This window comes from Limanda limanda, chromosome 1 (assembly GCF_963576545.1).
Source record: "Limanda limanda chromosome 1, fLimLim1.1, whole genome shotgun sequence".
In the NCBI taxonomy this organism is placed as follows: Eukaryota; Metazoa; Chordata; class Actinopteri; order Pleuronectiformes; family Pleuronectidae; genus Limanda; species Limanda limanda.
The window spans coordinates 30,660,405-30,679,612 of NC_083636.1; the positions used below are offsets into that span (position 1 = coordinate 30,660,405).

General features: G+C 42.2%; 2 protein-coding genes across 4 annotated transcripts; one reads left to right on the forward strand and one right to left on the reverse strand.

Moving 5' to 3' along the window:
• The first annotated feature begins 195 nt into the window (after positions 1–195).
• On the forward strand, positions 196–8,989 carry nup54 (nucleoporin 54). 3 transcript variants are annotated; one of them, XM_061070823.1, is made up of 15 exons: positions 196–244; positions 1,139–1,246; positions 2,573–2,656; positions 2,842–3,006; positions 3,411–3,497; positions 3,896–4,054; positions 4,736–4,953; positions 5,049–5,236; positions 5,401–5,597; positions 5,714–5,768; positions 6,660–6,753; positions 6,979–7,086; positions 7,303–7,422; positions 7,643–7,753; positions 8,580–8,989. In XM_061070823.1, the coding sequence occupies exons 1-15, from the start codon at positions 202–204 to the stop codon at positions 8,706–8,708; spliced, it is 1,866 nt and encodes a 621-aa protein (XP_060926806.1). In that variant the 5' UTR covers positions 196–201; the 3' UTR covers positions 8,709–8,989. The 3 variants fall into 3 exon arrangements, with proteins under 3 accessions (XP_060926806.1, XP_060926789.1, XP_060926797.1); XM_061070806.1 differs by lacking the exon at positions 2,842–3,006; XM_061070814.1 differs by lacking the exons at positions 1,139–1,246; positions 2,842–3,006 and having other exon boundaries at positions 197–244.
• Positions 8,990–10,758: 1,769 nt separating this feature from the next.
• On the reverse strand, positions 10,759–18,357 carry LOC133003892 (serine/threonine-protein phosphatase with EF-hands 2-like). Its single transcript, XM_061073718.1, has 17 exons — positions 17,117–18,357; positions 16,779–16,844; positions 16,329–16,678; positions 15,848–15,902; positions 15,513–15,688; positions 15,282–15,396; positions 15,143–15,189; positions 14,897–15,063; positions 14,634–14,670; positions 13,813–13,962; positions 12,897–13,238; positions 12,586–12,771; positions 12,322–12,464; positions 12,123–12,229; positions 11,713–11,876; positions 11,517–11,604; positions 10,759–11,145 (listed from the first exon to the last, which is right to left on the reverse strand). The coding sequence occupies exons 3-17, from the start codon at positions 16,515–16,517 to the stop codon at positions 10,961–10,963; spliced, it is 2,151 nt and encodes a 716-aa protein (XP_060929701.1). The 5' UTR covers positions 16,518–16,678; positions 16,779–16,844; positions 17,117–18,357; the 3' UTR covers positions 10,759–10,960.
• Between the last annotated feature and the right edge of the window lie 851 nt (positions 18,358–19,208).

The window sequence follows — 19,208 nt, forward strand, 5'->3', positions numbered from 1 at the left end:
CCTCACATGAACTTCTTCTTATGGGGCCACATAAAGGTGCGTGCGGGCCCTGGTGCTGCTGACCCCTGCAGTAGCTTGTGGACACCTCTCACACCCTGTTCACAGGGGTCGCTGATGCGTTTATTGCGCTGAATGGTAACTGCACCAAGTCAACAGGAAAGAGAAGAAGAAGAAAAATAACTACTTCCGGTGACAGTCAACATGGCGTTTAATTTTGGCGGTGCCGCGGGCAGCACAGCGGCAAGTGAGTGGGTTTTAAATGCATTTGAGAGTATTTCAATGAGGCCGGATAAGCTCCGCTCTGACCGTGAAGGTGGCGTCGCTCCGGTATGTTTACATTATCGGTGAATGTAAACAGTAAGCCGCTAGCTCACATCGAGCTGCTGTAGCATGAGCATCAGCTACCGGCTCATGATAAACTCCACGGGAAATGCTCGCTGCGAAGTGACGACACGTCAAGTTTACTGTACAACCACACACGTAGTAGCTCCTTCTCAATTCAAAGTGGACCAGTTCGCTTTTATTATCATTATTATTATTATCCATACATTGTTAGCTGTTGTGGTTAGCATTAGCTGAAGAGTTTTGTTTATCAATGTGACGTCACGTTTGTGGTTGATTTGAAAAATATGAGAGAAGTAATCAACTGAAGGTGTGCAGTCGTATAACACACAGCATCATCTGTGTTCTTGTGAAGGCCACACATGTTAGACAATGTCATTTCAAAGTCGTCTAGGTAACGAATATGTGTTAACGTTAGCATAGATGTTAAATTAAACTTTATTTAATCAGGCAGACGCATTGAGATCAGGATCTCTTTTCCAAGAGAGACCTGAGAAACAAGAAACATTCACAATCAGCAACGAACAATTAAACACAAGCAGCAACAACATTATTTTCGTCACTTGCTAAGTTTCAAGAGTTTATTGTCATATGCACAACGATTACATTTAGCAGTCGCTTGCAATGAAATGCTTGGGTCACAGGCTCTCTTATGGCAATGCTCAGAAGGAGCTAATGTTTATCAATGTAGGCAAAGGATTGTTGTAGATTTTATAGAGATGAGTGTAACGCTGCACTGTAGCTGTACTGTCCTAGAAATCCCAGCATTCACGGCACTCTCTGTTTCCCTACAAAGGCGCCCCCGGGTTTTCATTCGGTTCATTTGGTGCAAAGACCACAGCATCCACAGCGTTTGGCTTTGGCCCCTCAGCCACCACCACCACAGCCTCATCCGGATTTGGCAGTAAGTCCACTTCCCTGATCCTGATCCTCTCTGCCAGAGGTTCCTCCGCTTCCTCCTGACCCGTCGTCATCACGGCCTGCATGGCGATGTCGATCAGAAGTCACTGGAGAGACACACCAGTGGTGCTGTCTGAGCCACTGGGTCAAAGACCATTCGTTGCAGCTGGGAGTTAACCAGATGTGTAGTTGCCATCTTGAGTAATCTGATCTGAAGTGGTCTGATCTAACTTATGGTCTGACTGCACCCAGCCGTGTCCTCAATGCGTCCTGAGGTCTGATCATTCAGACTACATTGGGAGCTGGTGTCGGACACATGAGGCCACACTCTTTTCACTGTGTAAACGCAAAATCCGTCCTCGGCCACATATGAAGGATAACCTACTCAGCTGACGTCCTCTGCCCCTCTATAGTTTCACAATTAATCAAATGTATTTTACGCTTCTCAGTTTCCTTACGTTCATTTGTTTATGTCCAGAATAGGATGACTGATACTTTTCTTACATTATTGTTTATTCATAGCACAGCTGCCAGAGATTCATTCAGCCCCTCCTCACTCCTCGCTTTTTCTCTCCTTCTTGTGTCCAAACACACAGAAACATTTTCATTGGACACATCTGTCAGCTCAGACTGCATAAAAACAACGTCATTTTGTCTCTGTTAACACAAATGACAGTCGTTATTATTTGCATATTGAGCATCTGAGATCCGATCACAAGTTGCCACGAGACACATTCAGGACACATTTTAATGTGATGTGAACACATGTAATAAAAGCTGTCTTCTTATGTTCCGATCACCCAGAACAGATGTTTATACCAGTTCTGTACAAGGGCTTTATCTTAAAGATTTAGATGCATCTCTGCAAAGCCTCATCAGTCTTTAAGTTTTTTTATTCTAAAATAAATGCATATTCTGATCATTTAATAATTGTAAAATCATCAGATTTAGAACATAATTGTGGTTTGCCACTTGTGATTTGGAATGGAAATACATGATGTATTCTATCTGTGTAGATTTTATTCATTTAATCTTTTGTTTCAACAGGGTGTTAAAAGAAGAATGGACAATATAATATTTGGCCCTAACAGATACTTGAATATATACTTGATCAACTACAATAGTTGGCTTTTCGTGAAGATAAGAAGAGTGAGACCATGAATGTATTTTCTAAGAAAAAATCCATACAGCATAATATCTGTCACGATAGATATGTAAACAGTACGACGCGAAACAGCTTTTCATGGTAGATGTTGCCCATTTATTTTTCTTGCCAATCCAAAACAAAGTTTACTTGTTGCACTCAAGTGAAAATGTTTATTCTCTGAAGCTCTTACAGCCCCTGGCTTTGGGGCAGCCACCACCGCTGCTGCTGCACCAGCCACCGGATTTGGTTTTGGCTCCACTAACACTGGTAAGATACCTTTATAAAGTTATTTATAAAGCATGTGGGTTTGATATTATTCGTGAGCTGTATCTTTTTTAAGGCACCTAATGACTGTTGTTTCCAGTTACTGAGCTCCTATTATTCCTGATGACCTGACCTTTACTCCTCCATGTCATTCTCTCTTTCTTGCTGCCTGCCTGCGCTGGTTGCAGGATTTGGGGGGCTGGGAGCTGGAAACACCACGGCTGGTGGGTGTAGTTTTGGGGGGTTTGGTTTAAATGCCAACCCGGCAGCAATCAGCTTTAATGTGGGGTGCTTTGGTACAGCAACCACCACTGGCACTGTATTCAATTTTGGTAATAGCCTGGCTAGCACAGGTAGATGACCTTTGATTGATTACTCTGTACCGTCTGTGTCTGTAAACACACATTTCCATCCATATTCACGTCTCTGTGGTGCAGTGATTTGTCGTCTCACTCAGTGATTTATCTCATCACACATGATGCATTGTTGTTTCCATTTGCATGAAGAGACACAATTTTAAATGATGCACTAGTTTCATTTGATTGCTGTTGAAAGCCACTCAATTTTCACTGTAAATGTAAGAAAGAAGGAAAGTGGCAAATGAAAAGAAAATTCACTTCCCCTTTTATAAAATGAAGTATGATAATTTTTCTGCTTCTACTGACCTCAAATAGTCAGCAATTTTGTTCTGTCATTCTCTCGCCTCTTCTTGTGTCTTGTCTTCTGTCTCATTTCGCTTTATCTGCTGTTTTATCAGGCACATTCGGTGGCTTCGGAGCGACTGCAACCACTGCTGCTGCACCAGGGTCCACTTTTAGCTTTGCGGCTCCCTCCAACACCACAGGTCTGCTTCCTTCATATTTCTATAATTCAACATAACCCTCAAGATATAATGACACCAGAAAAAGTTAAATCATGGAAATTATTGTTATTGCGTAATCCTGCTGACAGACAGACGGACAAAAACGCTACCCTTTCTGGCGGAGGTAATAGGAGACCAATAAAAGAATGCAATATTTGATCCCTCGATCTTCTTGACCATTCTCCCAAAACTGTTGCTTACTGCCTCATGCTCAGCTTTGTATTTAAATGGCAACACGTATAGAAGCTTCCACAAGATGGCTCACTCACTCCACCCCAACATGAGTCAGTTTGCAGTGATCCTTCAGCAAAACCTGCAGCTTCTTTCTGTAGACTGTGGATTATGTTTTCTCACTGTGCTGGCACACACTTCTCTTTTAGGAGGCCTGTTTGGTAACACACAGAACAAAGGTTTTGGATTCTCCTCTGGGCTTGGCGCTGCAACTGCGCCCGGGACAACAGGATTTGGGACGAGTTTAGGAGCATCTGGTCTTGGAGGGTTTGGAGGCTTTAATATCCAGTCAACTCAGCAGCAGCAAGGTAAGAGATCAAAGTTCCCAATACCACTTTTAGTGTCATGATTGGAACATGGTAATGACCATGACCTTTCTATTGGAAGACTATTATGAAATGCAAAAATTTCGCACTTTTACTGTGTTTGCAAAAATCTCAATCAGCCTTTTCCAGAAAAGTCTGGACAAAGGACAGTTCACTTTAAGCAATGTTTGTAATCTCTCATTTAAAAACCAAGCAAAGGCTAATTATCATGGGGCTGGGGCGACGCGTAGATTTAATTGATTATGTAAAGCAGGTGTCCCTGCCTAGTCAAAACATGGATTCACCAGTAGAGCAAGCTGAAAAGGAAATAATTGCCCATGGTCATCTAACCTAGGCCACCAATCTATAGGTGCAGCCCTAGTTATTAGTGTTTTTACAGTGTTTTGCGCCGTTTCAGAAATAAATTTGACTCAACACAATTTGAATAAGTTATGCCGCCGGGCTGTTCACCTTTCGCTGCTGTAAAGGGCAACAACAATAAGGAAGGGACAAAGCATCAATGTTATCATTAGCTGAGGGTTGCACAGTAAATATAGTAAGGGTAAATTATTTGTGAGCTTCCACATATTGTAAAAATAACAAGTAATTATCAGTAGTTTTTTAAGTACATAGGCATTATGTTGTTTCAGAAAATGTAATTCTTCATCTCTTCCACTGCATCAGGAGGCTTGTTTGGCCAGCAGCAGAGTCAGCCTCAGCCCACTCAGCTTTACCAGCAGGTCACCGCGCTGTCAGCGCCCACCTTGTTGGGAGATGAGCGTGACTCCATCTTGGCCAAATGGAACCAGCTGCAGGCTTACTGGGGCACCGGGAAAGGCTACTACAGCAACAACAACCCACCGGTGGACTTCACCCAGGAGAACCCATTCTGCAGGTTCAAGGTAAAAAGAAATAGTTCATTAGAGAGGTTGCAAGTGTTCTTTGATTCATTTGAGGTTGAATAACATGGTAGTGATCTGTGTCTTGTGTTTCTTAGGCAGTGGGCTATAGCTGTAGCCCAGTGAGCAAGGATGAGGATGGTTTAGTGGTTTTGATTCTCGCTAGGAAGGAAGCTGATGTGCGAGTGCAGCAGCAGCACCTGGTGGAGTCTATCCATAAGGTCCTGGGAAACAATCCAACACTCACTGTCAATGTGGATGGTGTCAAAGCCCTGCCGAATGACCAGTAGGTGTTTATAAAATTTCAAACGGTACTGCGTCTACACATATGGTATCCTTGTTAGTAATGCAAATAATGGGGATTTTTCACAAACAATATTAGACAAATTTGGATTAATATCATCTCATTATTTATGAGGGGTCTTCTTTGATGTGTCCTCTGTCCCCCAGGACCGAGGTGATCATTTACGTGGTGGAGCGTTCCCTTAATGGCACCTCCAAGCGGATCCCCGCCAGCACACTCTTCGTTTTTTTGGAACAGGGCAACGTCAAGGTCCAGCTCTCCCAGATTGGAGTGGCCATGTCCGTCACACGCACAGAGTTGTCTCCAGCACAGCTCAAACAGCTGCTGCAAAATGCTCCTGCAGGTACGAGTGTTATTCGTACGCATGTTCCTATCGTCTTCTCACTGATTACAACAAAATGCTAGTCTGTGATTTAATTCATCTTGAATTGTAACCAAGATCTTGTCTCTTCCTATTAGGAGTGGACCCTATCATTTGGGAGCAGGCCAAGGTAGACAACCCCGAACCAGATAAGTAAGTCTATTGAGAAAATATATTCAAGCCATAGTGTATGAATAATGTGTAGAGGGGGAGAGCAGTTAAAAGAAACTGATTTTCTTGAAATCCTCTAGTTGCTGCTTTTTGATTTACTCTTAAGTGGTCTTACTTCTTTTACTCACCCTATCAAAATCTTATGTCCTATGGCACAACTTTAGAAATATAATGTGTTAAGCAAGAGAGCATACTGGAAACTATAGAAGTACATTGATGGGAATGTACACATCGAGAACATGCTCTTGTTATCTGGCTTGTATTTATGACAAAGATCAACACATCCAGTTATAAGATAGTTTTTCTGATCGGTCAGATTTCTGAACAAGCTTTGTTTACTTTTCTGATTTGCAGGGAGCTATCAAATGCTGTGGAGTTTTACTTAAATATTTTAATAAACCTATAAGCAGTTCCAGTATCTTAAAACCTTCCAAAGAAATGTATAATTATCAGAAATATTTTCAAACGTATGAAAAACTAGTGTCCAAACGGAGCTTAAATCAGACATTGGACCACTGGTTTGACTTAAGGAGAAGAATTAGTTTGTCGCACAGTCAGAACGACTACAGTTATGACAGTAAGACCCATATTAAAAACACTAGAATTTTCCTTTAAGGGCTGATTTCAATGAGGCTTCACATCATAAGACTTGGAAAGGTGCGATGCTTGACCAAACATGGTTCAAAGCAATGGCAACTCCACCTGATGCCAAATTCCATAACAGGAACATGATATAGAGTCTTAAAATAATGTTTAACACCCTTCATTGTTCTTATATGGTGCCTACCCAATGGTCCTTACACCATGAAATCAAGTCAATGAAAAGCTGGAGCCGCATGTTGTCACTCAGAGTCTTGTGATGCTTTTCTTCAGGTTGATCCCAGTTCCAATGGTGGGTTTTAAGGAGCTCCTTCGCAGACTGCAGACCCAGGACCAGATGACCAAGCAGCATCAGACCAGAGTGGATGTAAGTCAAGTGAAAACTCTGCTCCTTACTTCTCTAAATCCTGAGTGGAAAAAGGCACTGGACACAGCTGGTGACACTAATCTACTCTACTTTATTGTTCAGCTTATGTAGTAGAGAAGGCAACAAGTATTTTGTGCTGATTGTGTTAAAATACAATTTAAAATCTGTGAGAAAACGTCCTCCATCTTTTCACTCATGAACGCACACGCATGTATGGCCCTACAGATAATCTCCAATGACATCAGTGATCTGCAGAAGAACCAGGCCACCACAGTAGCAAAGATCGCCCAGTACAAGAGGAAACTGATGGACCTCTCTCACAGAGTGCTGCAGGTAACCGCCTCCTTTTCTAACTTAATTCTGGGAACATTTGTTGGCTGTTGCTGCCTCTCCTTTTCCAAGATTAGTAAAATTAATTGTGTCGACTACCATGATGACCTCACAGGGTTTGAATGAAGGCCCTGGAACTGTCTTCTTTATCTTTTCTGCTTCAATCAGTCATACATATTTATCTCTCCTCCTCCCCCTCCTCTGCTGTTTTCTTGGCAGGTGCTGATTAAACAGGAAATTCAGAGAAAAAGTGGTTACGCTATCCAGGTGGATGAGGAGCATCTCAGGGTGCAGCTGGACACGATTCAGTCTGAACTCAATGCCCCCACACAGTTCAAGGCAAGTGTGTCGAACCTGTTGCAGTTTCAAGTACACTCTGCACCAAGCACTGATATTTGTATTCATTAATCAGGTTTTTTTATCTTGAAAGGCTATTATAAAATATACAATACTGCATTGACACATCAGTCAAGTGTCAATATATTTTGAGAATGGACACTATTGTTGTGCTTTGTGCTGATGTTGGAGATCATAGTTCTAATTTTGTCTTATCTTCCAGGGTCGTTTGAATGAATTAATGTCCCAGATCCGGATGCAGAACCACTTTGGAGCAGTGAGATCGGAGGAGCGCTACAGTGTTGATGCAGACCTTCTCAGAGAAATCAAACAAGTGAGATTATTTTTTATCGTCCCCCTAGTCCTGTCTGTGGTCTGTATTTATCAAGTGTCTGAGGATTATTCCAAGGAAAGCTGCTGAAATTTAAAAAGAGCAGCGTTTCCTTGATTGTTAAATACTTTCATTGTGCAAGGGACATCCAGTTTATGCTATGGGTGATTTAAATGTGATTAGATGTTCTGGTGTTGTAGGACTCGGCGGGTATTCCAGTCACGGCCAATACAAATGTCACTTTAAGTATAATAAGCTCTTTCTCATCAAAGATTGCAAAACATCTCTCCCCTCATGGGAAACAGTATATGGAGCGGTGCTTGCGAGCTAGTTCAGGCAGCCAGCTCGATTTGCGCTGCTCCAATCATGTGACATACATCATGTGACATACCTCACACTCAACAATCATCTATAATTCACACCCCCACCTATTAGTCAATCTATTTAAGCAGAGAAAATTTCCCATCACTCCGTTTAGTTGCCCATGCTGCTCCTTCAGTATTGCTGCCAGTTTCTTCAGCCCTAGCATCCACCTGTAGGCTCAGATGGGGGTTATGAATATGTGCTAATCACTCCCTTAATGTCTATGTAATCATATGTTGGGGAATGATGAAGCCGGAGCCTAGTGAAGTAAAACGCTCAAACTTGTCATCTTAATCATGAGTGTCATTCTGAGAGATTTTGTCCATGATTTTGTTTATGATGCATTTCTGATTCTGAGGCTGTTTATAAACACATGCCCAGACCTTTTGTATGCAACCACCTGCCTGCATTTATAAAAAGGTTATGGCATCAACTGAACCACTGTTGACTTTTCTCTCACTCTCAGCACTTGAAGCAGCAGCAGGACGGTTTAAGTCATTTGATCAGCGTCATCAAAGACGACTTGGAGGACATCAAACTTATCGAGCACGGGCTGAGCGACAGTGGACACTTGAGAGGAGGCGTCCTGAGCTGATTCTACACAAAGAGCACATGAACATTTTTCATAGAAAGATCTGTTTGATGTAATTACTCAGGACAGGTCCCACTGTCTGTACCAGCTTAAGGTAAAGACTCAACATCTAATAATAGCTGGCTTCCCTTATGGCTGATCAGATTATGGATATGCGACTATACGTGTGCCAGCATTTAAACAAGTCGTGGGTTTGAGTGTGTCCTGATTGACAACATTGTAAATACATCTTTGTATTTCCTTTTTTATGCTGTTTAGAATATTATTAAAATTTCATTTACATTGAAAAATGTCCTCATCTCTGTACTTCTTTTTATTCGGAATGTTGTAAACATTGGCGTTTGTTGTGGTCGCTGTGTTTACATCATGAGGCTAACTATTTCAGACATCTCATCAAAGCAGGGCTTGAGTTGATAGGATTCATGTCCTGGGCTCACGTCCACACACGCATGAAAGACTGATTGGCAGTTGAACTTATTAAGCAGCTTTCAAGGATGGATAATATCACCTCACGCAGAAGGGTCATCCCCATCCCAAGGGTCTGAGCTACATGCTGGTGTTGAGACCAAAGGTATAAAGAAAGTAAACTTACACATTTGGTGAAGTAGTGAATGATGATTGTAGTTTTGTGGAATGAAATCATGGAAAACATGGGACAGACAAAACAAGGCAGGATTGTTATACTTCGAATAACCAAGACCACAAAATAACAGTAATGGATTGATAACACACTCATACATTGCCGTGAATTTCTTTTGTAAGTATTTTGTTCTTTTTATTTTAAACTTTTCTCAACTTTTCTCAATGAACTATTTTGTCCATAAAATATCAGAAAATGGTGAAAACTCATCAAATCTATGCTGAAGGCATCAAATATGATTTGACAACTGAATGTTGGGAAGATTTTACCCAATTATGAGTTAAAAATTACTTTAATTGAATAATAGATCATTTCTGAGCTGATATATTGAGGAGGTATGACACTCTGGACGTCAGCAAAGCGTTCATCAGAGGAGACAACTCAAGAGGCACGGGCCTGATCACCTCAGAGAGGCAGAACCAACAAAGATGTGGAGCACAGAGGAGCTAGTTTGTTCTATCAAAGTGTTCCTGGCATCTTCAAAGCTGCCATTGTTAAGATACTTGTCAATAATGAAGTCAGAGAGTGTCTCCATCTCCTGCTCTGTGACTGAGGTTTGCTCAAGAGGACTAAGAGTGGGGCCGGTCTGTTCACTGATTGGCTGCGGTTCTGAGACGACTGTAACAGTGGGCTCTGGCTGGACGGTGGCGTCTGAGGTTGCACCCTCAGTCTGGAGCTCCACAGCTGGTTGGTCCGGAGGACGCACTATTTCTCAAGTCAACAGTTTTTCTCAGTAAGAGAATAATCCTGTGTGACGTCTTCTCCTGCTTGGAGAGAGCATCCATTTGTCCAAAGTAAGAGTCCATCACCTCCTTTGCTGGGACTTTCTCCAGATCCTGGCTTATGAAGTGGAGGAGTTCCCACTGACACTCCAGAGACCTGCATCCTATTTGTTCAGGAGTCTTTTTATGAAGCTCTGTATGATTCTCAATGTTTAGTGCCGACTGAGCGACGGGAAGCTTTCCTCTCAACCAGCCTCCTCTTCAGTTGATCAGGGAAAATCTGACATAAAACATTAACAATGTCATAAAAGGATAATGGCTTTTATTGACTGTAATAAAGGGGCTGAGATACGGTCTCCTTTAGCTATAGATTGTAAAAGTCCCCATAACAATAATAAAATACTTTTTAAAGACCCTCAGAACTCCAGTTTTGGACATTTCATGCCCAGTTGTGGCATTTTTAAAGTTTGAGCAGCTTAAGGTTATATAAAGCTGTAACATATGCACTGATTATCTCTAAGACCCATAAACACACTGAAGTGTAAAATCTAAATAGTTCCTTTTTATCTGTAAGTTCTTAACTTCTTAAGACATTTTCAACAGCTCCCTTATCATTAAAGGCAAAGACAGGGTTATGTATTTGATTTTTTTTATTACATAACTAAACAGGTAATCAAGAAATTATGCACAATCTTAAAAAATCAGCCAACAGTCTAAGAGGTAAAGAGGTAGAAAATAAATGTCTAGTTTTCACTCTGTCGGCCCCCCCAAGCTCATGCAGGTGAAATGCTACTGGTTCTGAATCCCCACAGATGAGTGTCCCAGTGTATTTGTGGCAGTTTTCAAAGCAGCAGATCAGCAGCTCCAGCAGCTCCAGCTCCTGGTCCAGCCTCTCAGGTATGTGAGGAGAGGTCCACCAGCCGGAAGGCCTCCATGAACTCATTGATGTCGATGCTCCCATCCTTGTTGAAGTCGATGCTCTGAGCCAGGTCTGCGATGGCCTCGCCGCTGATTTCTGTCTTCAGATGCGAGCTCAGCAGCTTCCAGGTCTGACGAAACTCTTCGAAAGAGATCGAACCTGCACGGCGACATAGAAACCATGGTCATAGATGTGATCCAGTGCAATTGGGTTTGGATTTAAATACAAACATGGATTGTGTGGATTTCCATGTGGTTTCTGTATATCTCTAGTTTTATCACTATTGCCAAAGAGACACAATTGATTTGGTGCAGAATTTAAGGCCTTGTTTTAGACACTGTTTATCGTTTTTCCACTACAGATGCATAGTATCTGAAGAGTATGTCAATCACTTATAGGTATACAGCTGTGGTAAGACCACATGGAAAAGCAGGGGTGTTATATTCCCAGCCGATGGAAGGAAAAGCTAGGAAAAAGCAGAGAAAGCCATTAAGGGTGTGTTAGAGAATTAGGCTGAGGTGCTTACTGACCAGAGTGATCTGTGTCTATGATCCGAAAGATGGTTTCCAGGTTTGAATGGTTCTTGTACATAGTCTCCAGGATGCTGGTGTCAGATATCTGTAATGGAAAAGACGAATTTATAATGATAATGCAGCTCTGTGTGTCTAGGATGAGAAACAAATGAAGGAAACATGCACACACAGATTCCAATCAAATAAGTCTGACCTCTAGTTTGGGCTCAGTGATGGAGAGCTCCCTGATCCACTGCTGGTAGTCGACCATGCTGTACTGGGTGCTGCTGACTAGCTGAGGGCGGAGCACCCTCCAGGGCAGACCCAGCTTCAGCACACTCTCTGTGGCACTGGCCCAGTGCCTCAGACTGATCATCCCTGAGACACGTACCAGAGGAAGGTTATTGTTACTAAACCACTATTTACATCCTGATACACGTATACAATAAGTAATAAACAGACTGTATGTAAAGATGGATGACAAGACTGCTCCCCATTTCTGGAGAGTTAGAGGAACTGGAGACATGTCGTACATCTTTGTTTACAGTCGATAGTAATGACAAATTAATCCTATGTTTTATATCAGGGTGGTAAAATTAATATTTACCGCTCAGTGTATTGTACCTGTGTTGTTGGGATCAAACTCCTGGAAAGCACTGATGAGATCTGACTTATGCACAAACAGTTGTTCCCTCAGGGCCCGTAGCGCTGATCTCTCCGTCCACCCAACACTGACAAGGACCACGAAGAGAAAAAAAACATTTGAATTCAACTGTACAACTTGGAACACCTTCAAAACAAACGGTGAAATCCTAATCTTAACCTTTGTCTCAGGGTGAGCTCTCTGCGCGTCCGGCTGGCCTGGTACTGAATGAAGTGTGGGACCAGGTCAGGACCCATTCTGATGTAGGCTCCTCTGTTGCTGCCCTCCTCATAGTAGTTTGAGGCCGAAAATATTGTCAGCACCTGGATTAAACAGAAGACTCTTGGTAAATGCTAACTTATTAACAGTAGCAGCAGTCCAAGGCTACAAGTACATTTTTTTGTCCCTCCAAAATCAGTGAGCTGTGTGGCTGTTTGTGTTCACCTTGCGGTTGTGGCAGAACTCGTAGCCGTCCTGTTTGCACTCATGGGAGCGGATGAGGAGCTGCAGGTTGTGTCTCCCCAGCACCTCCTCAGTGACGTCTGGACCCCAGTAGCAGCCTCCACCTCGCACCTCATTGGGAACGCAGCCATTTTGGGGCATGGGGTCACTCCACAACACGTCCACTATCTGGTCGGATGAACCACACATGGTACAAACACTGTCTGTTTCAAATCACTTGGCGAAGGACTGTCAGAAATGGTTTCCATCAACCCAAACAATTGGGCTGATGGATTTTCTTGTCCATCTTTTACCTGTTTCCACTCATGCTCGTCTGTCTCTGCTGTCGCTCTGCACTCTGGGTCAGAGTCAGATCTCGGCAGCTCACCATAGGACTGGTCAAGCCCGGCCAGCCTGCGCCTCCTCTTGAGCTCCTCCTCCACCGACCAACTGAGCTGACGGCTCATTGGCAGGTTGTGCAGCGAGCGGCGAGGTAGGTCATGCCACTGAGGTGGTGGCGAGCTGTGGTGGCTAAAAGAGCACACTCGACGCCTGGCTTCCACTGGTCCGCTGGCGTCTCTGTCATTGTTGTTCATGGTTTTACCACCGTTTACTGCATGATGGGTCGTCTTCGGAGGCCTGAGGGCCGACACGTACTGCACACATTCAAAAACACACAGCTTGAACACACAAACACATCTGTCTGGGAAATGTTCTGATAATATCCAGAGATTTGCACCACACAATGTATTAATTTAAAGGGGACATACTCATATTCCGGTTCATAATTTTAACTTTGTTTACATAGTTAGTTTACTGTTACAGTTTATGTTCATTGCTGCAGCTCCTCTTTTCAGCCTCTGTCTGAAACACTTGGTTTAAGCTCCTGTCTCTTTAAAGCCCGCCTCCTGTTAATACCCAGTCTGTTGTGATTGTTCAACCGCTTCCAGCATGTGTATGTAAAATCAGCCTCCTCTCTTACTTTGCTTTGCTAAGTCGACGTGACAGACCCACCGCTTGTCGTGCATGTAAAGGTGTGGCACATCAAAATTGAGCGTAAGTATCAACTGGACCACTAACGGAGCATTGTAGATGTTTGAGGGGCCTCAGCGTTTTCTATACCTGACTTTGGGCTTTTTAACTTCACAGTTACTGAGAAAAAGCCTATAGCGCACCAGAAGAAAAAAACATAGTATCTCTCCTTTTATTGCTGCAGAAGTCCTCTCTTACTTTGTGTCGGTCCACTCTGGCTATCATGTCGAGGTCTGTCGTGTCGGAGATCCCTCCGTGCACTACCAGCACCTTATGATCGATCACTGTGGCCAGGGGCAGCCAGCTGAAGATCTTCTGGAGAAGCTTCAGGATCTTCTTGCCATGCACCTGCAGAACCAAGTCATGAACTCAATATCTTATTTGTGTGTCTTAAGTAAGGCGGCTCCTGGTTGATTATGTTGGTTTGTCAATCCACCACTTTGGTCCAGACTGAAACATTTTAACAATCAATGGTTGGATTGCCATGAAATTTCGGTCTGAATCGTAGTAACTTTGGAATCTTAGTTACTTTGGTGATCTGGTTAAAATATCAGTTTGTCCAGTGTTTTGGTTTAGGATCAAATACCTGCAAAACTGATGACCTTGTCCTCAGTTATACTTTGTGTTTAGTGCAAATCAGGATATCTTAGCATGCTGGCACAAGAATAAAATGGTAAATATGGCAAATATCATACTATACTATATTTACAGCCTAATATAGCTACTAGCATGGTTCTACAGTCTTAGTAAATGCCATACAAATATCAAAACCAACAATGTGCTAGCCCATTTCTAAACAATTCCTGTAGAACCTATGGCCATTTGTTCCTTCAGAACTCATAAATCTTTAAAAAGCAGGTCACAAAGCTAAAGATTTCCATATCCAGGTTCACTTTGAGGACTGAGGATATTGCTAAAACTATTACATTAGTGAAGTAAAGGATAAATAGTTCTTCATCCACAGAGGACAGGGGGATGTCCTGAAATAATGAGGTTAAAGCTAAATGAATAAGACCTACCCTGTATTTGCCCAGAACTTCTTTAGTGAAACCATATCTGGAAAAAATAAAATAAGCAGATTAGTTTATTCATCAGCTGTAGGTTGAATATAAACAGAATGCGATGTGTATAAAGTTGTATGAAGCATTACTCGGGTTAGGGTGACGACACTTAATCCAAAATCAAACCCTCACTCACTCACAAAACCACTAATGTAAAAGCAACAGGCAGAATAAATATGATTAAGAATGTGAAAGCAAACTGAGAGCCATGTCCTCTGTACCTCATGTTAACAATGTGGTCCTCGTGGTTCCCCCTGTTCAGGTACACGTCATTGGGGTAGACCAGCAGGAACCCAAACAGGATGAGCAGGATCTCCAAGGAGTTTTTGCCTCGATCCACAAAGTCTCCGTTGAAGACATACGGTTTCTCGGAGGACGGCAAACCATTCTGGACGGATCAAGTTCCAGGTCTTAACAAAGGTTAACATCGCTCACTGACAACGTGGTGATTTGCATGCTGTGAATACCTTATAGAATATCAACAGCAGGTCCTCGAGGTGCCCGTGCAAGTCTCCTGGGGAGGAATGATAAAGTGTTGATGATCAAAAGAATGTATGAGAAAATACAGGGACAAAGTGTGTCCATGGAAGGTCTGCTGCTCTGTACCGCATATGGTAATCTCCTTCGTATGGCAGGTGGAGACATGATTGATGTTGGTAAGAGTTCTCAGAAGTCTCCAGGTCTCTCCGAGAAGCTGCAGAACGTAGCGAGCATGGAGCAGCTACTGGGGGGAAAGGAATTAAGTATGAATAAACAGTGCCACAGAGAGAGGCAGATACGTTTCTGTTTCTGGTTTCAAAGCTGCCACGAGTGAGCTTTCTGTGCCCGTGTGCCTACTTGTTTGTGCTTGAAGGCCTCCACCAGCTTCGACACCCCACAGAAGGTCATGGGAAAGGTCAGGTGGAGGCCGGCGTAGCTGTCTGGCACCTCGACGCTCTCGCAGCAGAAATACCTCTCCCACTCTGCGTGGTGGCAGATTTCATTCTCGCGAAAGATGTGCGATATGAGGTTCCCTGCGTTAAAAAGCCCGAGAGAGGAGAGAGAGGGCAGGTGGGTTCAGTCGCGGCGAGGGAACGGTGACTGTACGGTCTTGAGCAGCAGCGTGCTGACTGTCAGTTATCTGATGAAATGTCATTGAATTAGAACAGGAGCTGAGATCTTCATTGTCTTACTCTCACTGCTGGCTGGGGTGAAGTGGTGCATCAGGAAGCCAAAGAAATTGTAGAGCTGCAGGAGGAGATGAGAGAAAAGGAAGCAATGAAAAAATCCCAGGGGTAAAAAGCTTCTCGGACAGCAGCTGTGTGAGGCTGTGTAATTCAGGCTAAATGATAGAAGTGATTTATCCACCATGGACTCTGAATATCTGTAGAGTTTCATGGCAGTTCGTCAAACATTTCACCATGAACAGCACGTGTCAGCTTTATGCTAGTGCTAGATGGAAGGTGAAGGGATCACCACACACATTATCATCAATCCTCTGGAGACCATGAATGAATCATGGCACTCCATCCAGTAGTTGTACAGATGTTTTGCAAAGCGGTGAACGGACGTAATTTCCCATCCACTTTCATCCACCATTACGCTACCATGGCTGAAATTAAAGCTAGTGGAAAGGTCACATTAAGGATCAGTTCATATTTCTTATGTGCCAACCTTAATCTGGTCCTGCTCTCCTGCGTATTCAATGGATTGGAAGATGTTCCACGTGCACCTGCGTCTCACCTCCAGCCGGGCCACGTACTGACGGTACCAGCGCTGGATCAACAGAGCCGCCCTGATTGCTGGGAAAGAGAAGAGGAGAGTCAACACTGCTCTTCCTCTGTCATGTTGCAATGCTTTCATTTACTGTGTCAGACTCACCAGTGGAAGCTTCACAGAGCGTAGTAAAATGAATAGAGATTGAAGATGTTATGTGAATTAACTCAAATAATGCATTAAGTTTAATTACAGGTGTAAAGACATGTTGGAATGAAACTGATGTTTACCTGGAACTGAGATGGTCACTGAAAAAGGGAACGACACACAATTATTTCAATGTTCAGGACATTTCAATGTAAACTTTGTGTGACTGTTCAACAAAATGTTTGTGGATAAAGGAAGCACCTCTGTCAGATTTCTTCAGCCGTAGTTCCGATTTTCCCATCCCACATCCCATGACCCTTGTTTTCACTGAAGGAGACAAAGATACTTTGTGAGATATCTGACCTTGAGTTTTGCAACCTGTGAATAATGCAATAATGGAGCAGTAGAACCAATTTTCCCGTCATTTTATCAATTTCATTTCAGATTTTGAAGTTGTTAAGAATGTCTATTTTGAATCATCATAATAAATCTAATTGATGTTACTTATAATTACTTTTCTTACAGCATCATTGCAAAAGTATGAACAGAATAATTTGTTTTGTCAAAAAATGAATGTTGCCAAAACAACACATCCTTACCTGCCCTTGCTACATTTTGTCCATCCCTTCCTCTCACTTCCTCAGACACATTGTTTATTTTCCTCCTGCAGCCGCACCTGTCCCAGTGTCTGTAAATCTATTGCATGTCCCGTCCCTGAAGCCACACACTCACAAAAGTCAGAAACAAACACACACTGGTGAAAATGCTCATGAGCTGCTGGGAGAGGTGTCTCGGACAAACCCCGTGATCACCTAAACAAAACAACATGCAAAGTGGATTAGGATTAAAACCTTACTACGCCTGGCGCTGATTAAACAGATGAGCGTTCTGATAAAGGGCAGCAGCTGCTTTGAAAGCAGGTTGTCTTGGCCTGTGCCATCAATGTGAATAATATGACAGCTGCAAATACTGGTTATACTGATCCTTCTATTCCCAAAAAATGCATTCATATAGGTAACAGAATAAATATTATTTGAAAACATATCATGTGCAATCATTGTTTATTTCACTCGTCCATTCTGCAGAATATCTAGCTTCAGTTGCTTCAGCTGCAGATGCTGATGGCCGTGTTCTGGTTCTGCTTGACCTTGATGGTTAACTGGGAGTTTTTGAGGGTTGTTGACATGCTTAAACAGATGGTGGGCATAAGTATCTGTCCACAAAAACAGCCGGGGGAACAAGTGGATCAGGGAGGAGGCTCAGAAAAAAATGGGAAGCAGTTGACTTCTTAGAATTCTTAGAAACGAATGCAGATAAGTTTAAGGTTAACCAAGCTTGAATTGTCAAATTAGAATTGTTTACCTTTTTAACAATACATGGCTGATACATATTGGAACAAAAAATCAGGAACTAGAGCACAGACATTTGCCACGGTCCAGCAGTCCTCTCATGAAACAACATTTTAATTCAATAGATCCACATTCCTGTTTCGGAGCTGCACCGAATTGCACACAATCATAAATATCCCCTAAACGCGTCTGGCTTTTCACATCAAGATCCATTAATTGTTTTGTGAGAAATCAAGGAAAATGTCAAAACTGTTTTTTTTATTTTTTTTTATTCTTGATCCACCCCCTGTTTCGGATCTACACTAAAGGTTAATGGGTTCTTCCCTAACGCCTAAAACATCCTTTCACCCATTTTTGGGGCAATGTCTTGCAGTTTTTGTACAACCTTGCTAACTATATCAGAATCAGAAGGTATTTATTGCCAAGTAGGTTTACATCTAACTGGAATTTGCTCTGGTTATTGGTGCATACAATGAACATAGAAACATAAAAACACAATAAATACACCACACATATATTATTAAAAACAATAATAATAAAAAACAATATATATACTTACTCACTATTTACTTCTTATTTACTCACTTTTTCTAATATTTATACAAAGTAACCTTTATTTAGACATAAACATATCTATATAAAAACATATAAAAGATATAAAAAGTGAAGTTAAAAGTGAAATGCAAAATGCAAAACAGTTAACAGGGTCAAATTGCAATATGCAATGTAATGCAGTATATTATATATTATTTCAATATCATGTGAAATGAACAATATTAATAGCTCCTTTGATCGTCACTACCTACTGCAACTTTTGCTTAGTTTCACTGTCTCATGTAACTTGTTCACTTTATTCTCATTTCTATTCTTATTTCTTTAGGCACTGGATCTTCATTAATCTTTTTTTGTTTTACTCACTCTTCTCTATTATATTATATATAGTTGATACTGTCATCTTTGAGCAATCTGGCACAAGGTCCAGTGTGTAGAATTTAGGGACATCTAGTGGTGAAGTTGCATGTTGAAGCAGAATGCCGCTCACCTCACCCTCCCCTTCCTAACCTGTGGTAGCCTGGTTGGTTAGTTGGTTTGTTAATTTGTTTAGTTAGCATTTACTTTTTGACAACAACAAAAAAACGCAATAAATGTTTTGCACTGTTTTTAGAGAACTAAAACCCAAAACTTGGTTAAAGGGCCTCGAGGGATCATTTGTTCAATATATTGTTAAATGTTTTTGCATGTTGGAACAATAATTATTTCCCCAATGAAGAATTCCAGGAGTGTTCCAGCACAGAGAAGCTGAGCTGATTAAAGACCTTTGGTGCAGAGCCTCACAATGTTG